General features: G+C 39.7%; 1 protein-coding gene across 1 annotated transcript in view; it reads right to left on the bottom strand.

Annotated features, from left to right (window-relative positions):
* LOC125365015 (UDP-glucuronosyltransferase 2B17-like) overlaps positions 1–4,501 on the bottom strand; it is a 56,076-nt gene extending 51,575 nt beyond the window's left edge. Inside the window, 4 exon segments of the mRNA XM_048364868.1 lie at positions 1,234–1,321; positions 3,406–3,537; positions 4,369–4,459; positions 4,461–4,501. Of these exon segments, the coding sequence (XP_048220825.1) occupies positions 1,234–1,321; positions 3,406–3,537; positions 4,369–4,459; positions 4,461–4,483 (334 nt within the window). The 5' untranslated portion in view covers positions 4,484–4,501.
* Between the last annotated feature and the right edge of the window lie 10,445 nt (positions 4,502–14,946).

Genomic DNA, 14,946 nt, shown 5'->3' with positions numbered 1-14,946 from the left:
CCGACAAATCAAAGAAAGGATGGACAAATGGGACTGCATCAAACTGCAGAGCTTCTGCACGGCAAAGGACATAGCTCCCAAGATAAACAAAAAGCCCACAGATTGGGAAAAGATCTTTACTGGCCATACAGTAGATAAAGGCCTCATATCTAAAATATATGCAGAACTAAAAAGATTACATTCCTCCAAAATAAAAACAGCAAAGAACCAATAGCCCCCTCAACAAGTGGGATAAAGACTTAAAAAGAGACTTCTCTGATGAGGAAAATTGTTCATTAAACTTCTTAGTGACAATGTATAATACGAGGCAGTGAAAGGAACATACTTTTCCAAATAACAATTATTGAACCTATGAAATTACATTTAAATGGCTTTCTAATCTCACCTCAAGTAGCACTTAATTGACTTGAGATATTAGTAAAATTCTTAGTGTATGTGCCTTAGGTTTTGTGCAAATTGAGATTTGAAAATGAATGTATCACTTTCAGTTGACTAGATAGCAAAAGCACACAATGGATAAAAGAGAGCAATTCCTGAAGCAAAACAAAAGTTCAAGTTAGATTATGCTCTCATAAACTTAAAAATAGAGCATTAGCCAAATGAAAGACGGATGCTTGAAAAATGGTGTATTATCACTTCCTCTTAAGAAATAAGTTTTTATCGCCACGTAAAATTCAGACTCATTCATAATACGACAATGGTATTTGTTTCAGTGGCATTGCAAATCCTTTCCCTACATTAGGAGAACTGCTAAGGTAATGAGTGAATTAGGGACAGATAGATGACCTCAGATAATTATACAAAATTCTTTGTCCATGGTAAATATACTTTAAACAATAATATATTGGTCATAAACTGTCAATGCTTATTTTACATAGAATGGGATTATAAGCATAAAAATTTGGTTTCATTTTTAAGTTTTTGCTAGCAAATCTCCATGTGTTTTCCTGTTGTATTGTCATCAACTACTTCTACAGCTACTCATGCTTTTTTTTTTTTTTTTGGCCAGTCCTGGGCCTTGGACTCAGGGCCTGAGCACTGTCCCTGGCTTCTTCCCGCTCAAGGCTAGCACTCTGCCACTTGAGCCACAGTGCCGCTTCTGGCCGTTTTCTGTATATGTGGTGCTGGGGAATCGAACCTAGGGCCTCGTGTATCCGAGGCAGGCACTCTTGCCACTAGGCTATATCCCCAGCCCTACTCATGCTTTTGGTATTTGATTTTTCATTGTCTTACCAAGGAGGTCATTCTGGGGAAGCCACTTGTACAGCCGAGTATTCTTTCCTAAGCTGTCTGGTTTCTTCCCTTTAAATCTCCAAAGAATCTGTTAGGTAAAGACACTGTAATTTTAAGTTTGAAAATGTCACATTTTAATTAAATTATTTTCATAGAATGGATAAAGAAAAAGACAACAAAGGGGTCATTTCGAGGATAAATATAAGAATGAGAGAAAAAATATATCCACACTTCTCATACTTAATTTTATATTCAGTAAGATTGAATACAATCATAATTTTACTGTACTTAGACATTAATGTAATACATGAGAAATAAATGTATTCAAGATATTTTTATTTGGTCAAAATTATAGATCTGTTGTGAGATAGGTATCCAATAAATAAGATTTACCTCTTTACACATAAATCTTAACTAAATTAGCTTTCATTTTCCAGTTTTGGCTATTAGTCTTTATAAAGTGACATTGGGGTAATATTCTCTTAATGCAAAGGGTGTTATTTTAGTTTAATATGTTTTGTTTGGCTTTTACTGACTATTCATGAAAAATAGTTTATATTCACAATTGCCCCTGGAAAGAAGTTCTATGAAAAAAATGCTATTCTGTTGACCAACTAGAAATAGAGTCGAACTACTTAGCATTATGTACTTCACAATAGAGACTATTATATATACATATAATACATGTACATAATATTGTACATATATTACATACATGTACATAATATGTATGTATATATACATACACATATATATTGCAAGTCCTGGGCCTTGGAATCAGGGCCTGAGCACTGTCCCTGCCTTTTTTTTGCTCAAGGATAGCACTCTGTTACTTGAGCCACAGCACCACTTCTGGCCCTTTTCTATATATGTGGTGCTTGGGAAACGAACCCAGGACTGCATGTATACGAGGTAGCACTCTTGCCACTAGGCCATATTCCCAGCCTCAGAGTATTGTATTAAGGGATATTATATTACAGAACGCTCAGCATTATGGAGTGAGTACATAATACTCCCATACTATTCATACTATGAAGGACTCACAAAGCTTTAGGTTATAGAGTACCATTTACACTCTTGAAGACATGGTCAAGCTGGGCAAATTTATCTAGACAGACAGACAAATGGACCTCAGAACCAATCCTGCGGTGGTTGCCAAGGCCTACTAGTAACACTCACATTAACAATTCACACTGTAGTGCTGCATGTTAAAGCTACAGCTTCTTCCTCAGGACCAGCACACAAGCAAATGTTATTTATGTAACTATTTTTTGACAAACTCGATCAAATATATGTAAATAACTTTATGATAAATGAATTCGTTTTAGTAATTACATGAATCTAGGTTTAGATTACAAATTGTTAATTGTGAAGTGTAGGAAATTTTGAACATAAATTCATGATAGTGACATCTAAACTTATTAACTATCACTACTCTAGGAAAAATCACTGCATGTAGAAAATAGAGCTGGCTTGTAGTTCATAAGTCATAGGGTTGCTGAAATGAAACTAAATTGTAATGATGCTACCTTTATTTTTCAGGCGACTATGCACACATTCACAAGAACTGTAGAGATCTGGTTTCACATATGAATAAGAGCCAGTCCAGTAGGACTGGTTGGTTTGAGTTTTTCTCTTAATGAACAAAGGTGAATAAATACATAGGAGGACAGACAAACCTCCCCTTTGCTTTCCCTGATTAACTTCCTCATGGGTCCATTTCAAACTGGAGGAAAGGATTACTTGGGAACAATACACTATATAATATTTCAATCTACACTAAACTGCATGTCAAATGCTATTGTAGGACTCCAATTATTAAGTGTAGTTTAACTCCTTTCTGAAGCATGTCTAGTGTATTGACGGGCTTAGTATTCTTGCGACCACTAGATGAAATTTGATAGTTTCTGTGAAGTCTTGCTAGCAATATTATGGTAATAAGATTTCACCTTGTGATATCTGTGTTTCTTTCTGATGACAAAATTCATGTTTCACTCACTGTCAATTTAAAAATCCAAAATTCCAGGCTATTTCAGCATCTTCCTTGCATATTTTTAATATTAGTTTTTTAAGATAAGTTAGAGTTATTGTAAATGTAAACTAGCACAGTCTGATACGTACAGAGTTTATGTCCCTTACAGTGAAGACCACTATGGAGGTACTACATCTCACCTTTTGTGGTATTTCTGCCAGGGCTGATGCAATTGCGTTGGCGGTCTCCTCTGTTAGGTTAACAACCATTGACCCCAAAGAAAACACCACCACACCATTGTCCCCAGAGCTTTGCACAAAATCTTCCATTTCCTGTGCAGAAAAAGTGTACATCATCTCTCACATGCACACAGACAACAACACATACAAATAATAGTTAAGCAAGCATGATGGAAAGTTTGGTTATATCGAAGTAGCAATGTGCTGATGGTGCTTGCCTATAATGGTAGCTACTGAGGAGGTTGAGATCTGAGAATCTTATTTCAAAGACTGCCTGGGCAGAAAAGTCTGTGAGACTTTCATCTCCAACTAAGCACCACAAAGCTCTAAGTAGAGCTGTGGAGCAAGGGATAAACACTAATCTTGAGCACAGAGACTCAGGAATAATGCCAGGCCTTGAGTTCAAAACATACATAGGACTGGAAAAAAAAAAGATTTTTCAATATAAGTAGAGAAAATCAAATATTATCAGAAATTATCAGAGGAACCAACAGTACAGTGAGATTAAAAACAAACAAGATTTTCCACTAGCAACTAGGAAGAGCACAGGTAGTAATATGAAGTGTAGTGACATCATAATGCAACATTTCCAAATATTTCCATCTGGTTTCCAAGTTATTTCTCTAACAACTTTTTTCCTATTTAGGCGAAATTTTATGCCTTGTATATTGTTTTTTACTATTCTAATTGCTTTTCTCTACATTATTTTCTTTTTCTTAAATTTTTATTATCAAACTGATGTACAGAGAGGTTACAGTTTCATACGTTAGGCATACTCGACATTATTTTCTATTCTGATTCCTCAACTGTTATCTGGACATTGTTCACCTGTCATCGTACTGTCAAGGACTAGGATTGTGTGTTGCAGAACCATAGGCACTGCAAAGGAAATCAAATAACAGAGACAAAAAGGAACATACTTACCTTAGGCAAGGGTTTTGCAGGTTTGCAGTGGAGTCCTCCAACAAAGTCAAAATTTGGTAAAGTAGTTCGAGGGAATTCCAAGTCCCAGGAGAAGCCAGATGTCTGCTTTACTCATTGTCTCCAATAAGGTAGTGGAGCGCCCTGAGTGGAGAGTATAAAACGTAAAGAATACATAAGGACACAACAGAGTCTATTCTAATGATAGGTTTTTTCCTAGAGGATTGCTATAATTTGTGCTTAATGATTAATAAATATTTTTGTTGGTACATCAACATATCTATGAGATGTAATTTATGTGCATAATTTATTTTGGGGTAATGAATTATGTAGGTATGTGTGTGGTGTTTGTAGATTTGTGTGTGAAAGGCAAACTGTTAAGAGGCTATTTCTATGGTACTTTCTTATATAAGGAGTCATGAATAATCATTAAAATAAGTAACTGTATTACAGCTAGCATTGTACTTAATGTTGAAAGTTAAAGGCATTCCTTTTAAAATCAAAAGGAAGATAAGGATGTCAGCACTCTCCACTCCTTTTCAATATTGTACTAGTATTCTTAGCCAGAGCAATAAGGCAAGATGCAAATATAAAGGGGATCCAAATAGGGAAAGAAGAAGTTAAAGTTTCTCTCTTTCCAGAAGACAGGATCCTGTATTTAAAGAACCCCATAGACTCTACTCCCAAGTTACTTGAGCTTATACAAAACTTTGGCAAACTAGCAGGATATAAAATACATCCTCAAGAACCAAAAGCATTTCTGTATGCCCACAATAGCCTCAAAAACACGAAATACTTAGGATTAACCTTAACCAAAGAAGTGAAAGACCTGTATGAAGAACAATTTAAAAAGCTGAAAAATGAAATTAAAGCAAAACTTAGGAAATGGAAAAATCTCTCATTCTCCTGTATTGGGAGGATTAACATCATGAAAATAGCAATATTGCCAAAGACTATCTACAAATTCAATGCTATACCTGTCAATATCCTAACACCATTCTTTAATGAAATAGAGGAAGCAATCCCAACATTCATATGTAATAATAAAAGAACCTGATTGGCAAAACTAATCCAAAGTAGGAAGATCCATGGTGGAGGGATAAGAATACCAAACTTCAAATTCAATTACAAAGTTAGAGTAAGAAAAACATCTTGGTATTGGCACCAGAACAGGCCTGGGGTCCAACTAAATAGAACTGAAGACCCAGATATGAACCTGCAGACCTATGTCTACTTAATCTTTGATAAAGGAGGTAAAAATAGGATGGAAGAAAGGCAGCTTCTTCAACAGGTGGTGCTGGCAAAATTGCTTAAACACCTTTACCTAACAAGCTAGAGCCTTGTATATCACTCTGCACCAGAATTAATTCCAAATAGATCAAAGAACTTAGGTAAAATCAGATATCTTGAACACATCACTGGAAGGAATAGGAGAAACATTTGGGCTCCTTGGCACAGGTTGAAACTTTTAGATTAAGGCCCAAAAGCACAACAAATCAAAGAAAGTTTGGACAAATGGAATTGCATCAAACTGCAGAACTTTAGTATGGCAAAGGACTTATCTAGCAAGTTAAATAGAAAGCCTACAGATTGGGAGAAGATCTTCACTGGCCATACAGCAGACAAGGGCCTTATATCTAAAATATACATAGAACACAAAAAATTATATTACTCCAAAACAAATCCTCAAAGAAACAACTGCCCCCTTAGTAAATGTGCTAAAGACCTAAGAAGAGACTTCTTTGAAGATGAATTGAGAATGGCCAAGAGACACATGAAGAAGTGCTCCATATCACTGGCCATTAAAGACATAAAAAGCAAAACAACACTAAGATTGCACCTCACCCCAGTAAGAATGTCCATTATCTGAAGGAAGCCATTGTTTACTTACTTTTTGCAGTAAATTTGGTTTGAACTCTGGGACTTGTGCTTGCTAGGTAGGTGCTCTACCACTTAGCTCCATCTTTAGCTGAGAGATAGAACGTCCATTATCAAGAAAACTTATAGCAACCAATGCTGGAGGCGATGTGGCCAAAAGCAAACCATACTACATTGTTGGTGGGAGTGTAAACTTGTTCAACCATTCTGGAAACCAGTATGGAGGTTCCTAAAGGGCTAATCATAGAGCTTAGCTATGAGCCAGAAGCCCCACTTTTTGGCATTTACCCAAAAGATTACAAGCAAGACCACACTAAAGCCACCAGCACAACTATGTTCATCACAACCCAATTTGCCATCACTAAAGTATATAACCAACCCCGATGCCCCTAAGAAGATGAATGGATCAAGAACATGTGGGACATGTACGCAATGGAATTCTATGCCTCTATCAGAAAGAATGACACTGCCCCATTCATAAGGAAATGGAAAGACTTGGAAAAACATCATACTAACTGAAGTGAGCCAGACCCCAAATTATTCCCTCTTTGGGAATAACTAGTACACATCTTGGATAGTCCTACCAGAAGATCAAAATAGCTCAATAGCTACATATATCTGCACACATAAAATGATGCTAAGTGAAACGAACTCCACATTATGGAAATTAGTGGTTTATCCTTGTCATTATTTTCAACATGCCATGTGAAATTATGCCATTTTCTTCAGTCTTTCTTCCGCAGGGTTTTACCCCTGATGCCACTATTACTGATTTTGGTACTACGGGTATTGAATATGCATGTTTATTCGAACTAGGGAAGGGAAGGGGAATATCAAAATGGAGCGACAAAGGATAAAAGACAAACCAATGTGAGGGCAATAGTCACAAAACTATATGCTGTAAACCAACTGTACAACTCATGGGGACAGGGGAGGGAACTGGGAAGTTGGGAAGGCTGGAGAAAATGAGGGAGGAGGTCACAAGTTGGATAAGGAACGTACTCACTGCCTTACATACAGAATTGTACCGACTCAGTACATCACTTTGACAATAAATAAATTAAAATTTTAAAGTTAATATAAATAAGAACAAGTGATTGTATAATTAACTATGATTTCTTGTCTCTTTATTCATTAAATAAAGATTCCATCTCCAGAATTAATAATTCTATCATATTCACAAAAAATATTTTTTCTGAACTTCTCATTATATTTTTCTACATAAATATAACTGGTGCTTGAAAGTGTTCATTTATTATTGAAAGACTAGGACCACTCCATCTTGAAACTGCAACCATCTTGTTGTTTGTGTTAAGCTAAGAATAACCCAACATGTACATAAAACCTGGAAAAAGGCTTGTTTATGGTGAAACTAACTAGACATTGTACAGATTCCAGGAACAAAGTTGTTTGTGCCGAAACCAACTGGCCATAAAAACCCATTTCCCGGATGGCCCAAAGGGTTCAGGAACATTCCAGATAAGTTGACCACCCTGGAATATCCTCAGACCAATTTTATAGAACCCCTAGCCCCAAGCCAATCAGATTTGTCCTCGCACCCAAACCCTGCTTGCACCTGGTTTATGTAACTTTGTGATTTTTTTTCCTTTAAATACCCATGTGAACCTCTGCTTGTGGCCTTCCTCCTAACCTCTGCTGTGTCGGTGGGTAGGACAAGGCCCGAGTTGCAGCTCGCCTGAATAAAGCCTTGCTTTTGCATTTTGGAATGTCTGGCTCTCGGTGGTCTTCTTGGTGGTCTCCTAGGGACATGGGCATAACATTTAGGGGCTCGTCTGGGATAGGCGCAGAGACCCCTGAGATCCCAGACTCCGAAGGTGAGAAACAGCGCTGTTAATTTGTCTTGTCGTGTCCTTTGTCTATGTGTATGTTTTATACTTTCATTTTCTCTTGAAGACGGCCATTCTACCTTGTTCTATTTTTTTGTTTTTTTGTTTATGGATTGTCGGAGCAGACGTGCTCATGAGACAACTCCGGAGGAACTAGAAGATGTCCCAGACCCTCCACCCTTGAAGCGGGACCCCTGGAACCCCGCCTTGTAGGGTACAAATTGGTCGGTTTCTGGCCGGCACTGACCGGGAGGGTCTCCTCACCGAGGCTCAACCCACCCACCTTGAAGTTGGGTCCACTCCTTCTGCACCCTGGCAGAAGGTTGGGGGCCAACTTGAACTTGGGTCCACTCCTTCTGCACCCTCGCAGGAGGTTGGGGGCTGACTTGGGAGTCTCCAACTTGTACTAGTAACTTGTAACTTGTCTTTTTCTCAGGCCTGTGTGTTTGGTACCTTTTCTGTTGTTGTAATTATTGTGTTTTTTGTAGCTGTCTGGATTGAACACCTGACCAGAGCCATGGGTAATGTACTATCTAACCCCCTAGACTTGACCCTAGCCCACTGGAAGGGCCCACCCAGTCCTAAACAGTCAGCCCAAGCCACTCGCAGGTGGCAGGTAGTGACGCCAGTGCACAGCTCTGTCTCTGTGTTATTTGTGAGTCTGACAGTCTCTTTTGTTTCAAACCTGCATAACCTGTTTTGTTACCTTATCCTGTGTTTGTTGGTGCCATCAGTTTATAAATTAGTAGATTGTCTATGGCATATTTAGTTCCTGTATGTATTGTCTTTTCTGTTTTATTGGAATTGTTTTACCTCTTGTTAATTGATGTGGTTAATTGGACTTTGATGAAAAAGAGAAAGTGAAATTGAAAGCAGAAGGACCTAGGGGAGATTGAGTACTGAGGAGACTAGGTCTCGTGGTGAATTAGGAAAGAAAGTAATAGTAAATCCAATCAGATAATAGAAGATTGTGTTGCAGAAAAAGAAAAAACAAATTGCTTGTATTATTATAGGACTGGTCTGGACTGTTCTTTGTTTTGTGTATGTCCTGACTGTGACAGACAAAATGGGACAGACTCCCTCTACCCCCTTGGATTTATATTTATCTCATTGGAAAGATGGACAGGCGACAGCTCACAATCAGAGTGTGAGTGTCCACAAAAAGAACTCTGGGTGACCCCCACCCAGCCTTCTTCAGCAGAAAATTATTCGGTGTGCTAAAATGTTTTGCTAAAATAATGAAGCCCTGGAAAATGAGGCTGGAGAATGCTAAAAATCATTTGTTAAAAGCTTTGTCTTAAAATTTGGGTGTTGCAGGAGTAAGATTGGCAAAAATATCTCTTGCCACTGGAAAATGTATGGCCGAAGTTTATTTTGGGCGCTTTAAGATTTTTTGAGTATGTGTGTGTGTGTGTGTGTGTGTGTGTGTGTGTGTGTGTGTGTGTGCATGTGTGAATATGAACATGTACAAGACTGTTAGCATGATGTAAAATTGAGTGAGTTTAAGTTTAGATTCAAATGGTCATTAAGTTTGGGCATTACCAAATGCTTTAAAGGATTATTGCATTGTTTTAAAGAGAAACTATAGTTAAAGAAAATGTTTCATTAATTCAAAAAGGAAATCAAGGTTAAGTGTCAGTAATTTGGATGTAAAGGTTTATCACTGTTAAAAAAAAAACTGCTTGGGTTTCTCAGTCAGAGACCAATAGGAAAGGACAAAAGAAACATAAAACAAAACAAAACAAAAAACCTAGGATAGGCCTGTGTGCCTATCCACAGGAGTGAGGGGTGATCTGACGAAGGTGCAGCTTAGCCAGCCCACGTGGTGGCACAGGCCCTGGAGGGAACGCACGTGGTGGGACAGCCAAAAGGGGGTGTCCACTCATGGTGGAAGAGGACAAGCTGGCACCAAGACAGTTCATCAAGCTCTGAGGGGTAGGATGGAGATAGGCTGTTGGGTCCAATGGAGGCCTTTCTTTTGTCTCTTTTGTTTTCAGGTGAACTTTGAAAACCTGGTGGTAAAAATGAATGATTTGACTGGAATTTCTGAAACTGCCCCTTGAGGTACTAAGAATTGGAAAAGTTTTTTAAAATAGTTAAAAAGTTTATTTACCTGATGTGATTTGATTCCTTGCTCTTTTTATAATTTGGATTGTATTTTTTAAATTTTTTTTTAAGTTTTTATTATAAAACTGATGTACATAGAGGTTACAGTTTCATACGTTAGGCATTGGATACATTTCTTGGATTTTAAAGGACATATATGAAACTAATGGGGATAGGAGTAAACTCTCATTAACTCTATGTATGTAGGAAGAAATGGCAAAATGGGCTAACGTTTCTCACTAATTTATTGAAAAGCTGAATGGATAAGTATTTCTAATTCTGTAATTGTAATTCTTGCATTAAGGAAAAAATTGTCATTTGAGGTCAAAGGTCTTCATGCCATGCGGTAACTGGGACTGAAGAGAGAGAGAAAAAAGAGAGGCTCTTTTAAAACAAGCAGCTCGGAGGCAAAGGGCGGTACCTGGTTTCAGAGTGCCTGTAAGCTTCAGAGTTTTTCCAATGCAGATAAAGTGTTAGTGTTAAACAGAGATTAGTAAAAGGCCTTGCAAATCAAGAATGCATTTCTAGATAAGAAATCTGGAAGTAAAATTGTCCTAAATGATTATTGCAAAGTGAGAAAAGGAAAATTATGGCTACCAAAATGAGTGTTTAATTGCCATTTTAGTTTGTTTGTAGGTTTTTTTTTTTTTTTGTAACAGTTTCCAGCAGGCCCACACAGAAGGATAGATGATCCCTACAAGTTTGTCAAGATGTAACATTGGCCCTTAATAAGCTTCAGGTAAGAACATGCTTAAAAACTATTTCTGTGTGGACCACCTTGTTGCTTTTAATTGGAGTAAAGTGGCCTCTTGTAAGACTCATTGATCTGAAATCTGCGGTTCAAAGCCAGCCCGGGCAGAGAAAGGTCCCTGTGAGAGTCTTCGTGTCCAGTTGGTTAGCAGAAGTCCTGGGAACAGAGTCATGAGTCGCTTTGAGGCTCAAAATGGTAGGGTGCTAGTCTTCAGCTGGAGAGCTGAGGGACAGCACTCAGGCCCTGAGTCCAAGTCCAGTGATGGACCAAGAGAAATGACAAAGGTGCATTTATACCAGCATGGAAAAGTTACTCCTGGGACAGAGTGATTGTGCATCCAGAGGCAGTAAGCCACTGCTTGGATGGCAGAGAGGGTGTCAGATCCTAGAGTCACTGCTGTTTGGCCTTTCAAAAGTTAATCAGAGCCGGGAGGTCCTAGAAGAATAGTTCGTAAGCATGCCTTTTATTGCCCATGTCTATCTACTTTGTAACTGGACAGGAACTTGCCAGTCATCTGTGGTAGTGGGTAGTAAAGCTAAGATTGTCAAATGGGGAATAGTTTAAAATCCCAACCCCCTGCATCTGCTCAAAGCCCTAACTGGCAGTGAAAATTCTGAGTTGGCATATCTGTTCAGGAAAGGAAACTTGTGGACCTGAGATTATGTCTTTATCGAGACCTACCTGAGGCCTACAAAGGTAATTTAGGCATTGTTAGGTTATCAGAGATCCATTTCCCCAGCCAGTCAGGAAAATTCTTTTGCAAACTAAAATGTTAAAAGGCTATACAGATGTAGCCCCGAAAAGTCTGTATAGTTAAGTTAAATGTTGAATGTAATTTTCAGTTTGGAGTAAAGCTCCTACTGGACATCTGACCCTGCAGCCCCTTGGTAAAGTAGACCAAGGTCCCTGGCTAGGTAAGGTCAACGCCCCTGAGTCAGCCTGAAGAAGTTACAGAAGATGGATGATCTTCGCCCATCAGCCCCCCTTTTAGGACCAAGGGACCAGAGTTGTTTTTGGGAAGATGAGACAGGATAAATTAGGGGCATGGAGAACAGAGTTAACAGTGTACAGAAACTGCACTTGTGAGAAATGGTTACAGGACAAACCTTCTATGTTGGTTAAAAACAACAACAACAAAAAAAACCCTAGCCTTATTGGAAATATCTGATTTAAACTTATTGCCCTGGCAAAATGACCCAAGGTCCATTAATTGCTAAAGCCGTCTTGACATTCAGTGATGTGCCAGCCTACAAAATCTAGTGTGCTTAAGAAGGAATCAGGAAAATACAAGGAAATTTGACTAAAGTTATGCCTCAGGTTAACTTAGGTTAAGCTTCTCTAACCAGTCTATGGAGAAAGTTGCAGGTAACCTAGAAGGTGTGACATTCTACTGGAACCACTGGAAGCCACTGCTGCCTGATACCACCATGACCCCTGCCCATTGCATTTGAGTGAGGATCAAGGAGAGTCTAACAGTCATCTGGAAGAATCTACATCTTCACCCTGTGTAGCCCTATCTTGGTAAAACAAATGGGACTCTTATCAAAAGCAGCTTATTTCTGCTGGAAAGTACTTTGGATCTGCTGAAACTAAAATTTTGGGGGGGCATTCTTGAGTTGACTGGAGATAACTAGCTCTATTAAGAAAATTGGATATTGTAAGAAATTTTCAAGCAGACTGGCCTGCTGCTAAAATCAAAGCATGTATGACAGGCTGGAGAGTCACTTCCAGGCAATGCCTGGAGTGGGAGTATTAAAATGTGTCCAGATGAATTAGGGTGTGACCTCAGAAGAAAGGGAGGTAACTGCCATCAGGTGTGCCAGATACCAAGGTAACTGGACAGAGATTTAAACTGTCTGGGGGTATTTTCATGGAGCCCTCCTGAGGGTGGATCTTACAGATGCCACTGGCCAACCTTAGGCACTCAAAGGCACTGGAATCAGGAGAAATCCACTCTAAAATAGTAACTCATGATAGTTGGCTCTGGTCTGGCTTTTTAGGAGCAGCAGTCCCCATCAGGCTGACCCTTGCCCCACCTTTGTTTTCCCCAACAGCCTGTGGGTAGAGTCACAGTAAATTGCCTTGATGTAGCTGAGATAAACTAGATTCTACAAACCAGAGGAAGAGAAAATGTAGACAGTTTAAAACTCTAGCAGCAAAGAAGCCCCAGAAACTGTAAAGAGGAAAGTTAGTATAGTAAGCCTTGGAGAATAAGAAAGGGATTTAAAAAGTCAAGTGTTACAGAATGTTCCAGTAAGTCGCTGCTGGCGTGAGGAAGTAAAAGGTGGTGTGAGTAGGGATATGTTAAACTGTATAAAGAAAGACTTTAGAAAGAGAATTAGGGAAGCAAAAACATTTCCTTTAGATGAAACGGTTTTGGTATGCTAAAAGTAAGAATGACAATCCCTAGAAAGTTTGAGTATGTAGCAAATGATATCAATATGTCTTAAAATTAGAGCTTATGAGTAAAGTTGGTATATAATCAAATTGGCTATAATATAAATAGGTAAATAGGGTCAGAATTGGGGGTTCGATGTGAAACTTCTGAACCTGCATCTGCGGGGTTAAGGGACTTGTGTGATGCCATCTAAATGTTAACCAGAAAGATCTCATATCTTTAAGTGCTTGATTCCCTCGCTGAGATGGTTTCTAGGTAAATCCTGGATTTGCTCATGTGTAGCCTTAAGAACAACAGGGTTGGGTTGAGAGTTGGTTCACCAGGTCTCCCTGGCTAACCACCCTGGTGTCAACGTTGGCTGGACCCATAATCCTTTTACTGTTGGCCATCACTATCGGGCCTTGTGTGCTTAACCGAATAGTGACCTTCCTGCAGGGACAAATAGGCCAAGTAAAACTTATGATAATCAGACAACAGTATGCTGCCCTTAACGAGGTTCAGGACTCTGATTTCTAGGATTAGAAATGGTTAAAGAAGAAAAGGGGGGAATGAAAGAGGCTAAACGAGCCCCCTTGAGTAGGAAGTTACCCAAGCCCTTCTCCCTCTGGGACACGAGGACAAACCCCCCATCCTGCCATCTATTGTCATCTGGACTTTGCAGTTATCTGAACTATGCAGCCTGCAAGCAGTCACCCAACCCCACCTTGAGGGGAACAAACAAAAGGCGCCAGCCCGTCCAAAAGGTCACTTGCACATTCCAAGAATCCTCGCACACATACAACTTGGCACGTATCCCTTACCAGCCCAAATTAGGATTCTTTAAAATGATTGGTAAATGTATGTGACTCAGTGTAAAATGATTGGCTGCCTGCGTGCAGACCACGATGTGTTACTTTAAATCTATTGGTTACAAATGCGCAGGCTTTCCCCTAACGGATAGTAGAGTCCTATATAAGGTCACCCTCAGAAAAGCTCGGGGCTCTCAGTTGTTGACTGGTTTACGGTCATGCTGTGAGCCCGAGCTTGCTCGAATAAACCCTTTGCTTTTGCATGAGAACGTCTCTTGGTGTCCTCCATTCCGTGGATGCGCTTCTCGACCCTTTCATACCCTTACCTCTCAGAACTTGCTTTATTTGGCTTGCCGATAGCTCTAAACCTACACTTCCTTGTGCCCCACGTTGGACGTCAGGTTTCGGGGTCTCAGCCCCCAGCACTCTCCCGACATGCAGGAGAGATGGGGAAGCTCATCCCGACTGGTGCAAGCCAAGAATAGAGAAGGTTCCAAGGACTGCCTGCACCCAGCCCCCACTCACGGGAGGACACTCAGACACTTATGGGAGAATGTCTTGTGCATGTCATGCCTTATTGAAATACGTTCCTCTCTTAAATAGGTCAGAGAGCTGCAGGAAGGGGAGGGGTAAGTGCACCTATCTAGGGACTGTGAAAGGAGGGCCTGAGCTGTCCGTCAAGAGTGGAGGGTCAGGGGACCAATCCTAAGAGGCGGCCTAATTCTACATCACAGCCCACATTACCGTCTCCGGGTTCATCACCAGGCACCATCTTAGGCACACGTGGTCCCTAGGCTGGGAGGCGGGGCTGGC

This window comes from Perognathus longimembris, chromosome 16, assembly GCF_023159225.1.
Source record: "Perognathus longimembris pacificus isolate PPM17 chromosome 16, ASM2315922v1, whole genome shotgun sequence".
NCBI classification, from domain to species: Eukaryota; Metazoa; Chordata; class Mammalia; order Rodentia; family Heteromyidae; genus Perognathus; species Perognathus longimembris.
This window is presented reverse-complemented; position numbering and strand designations above follow the sequence as displayed.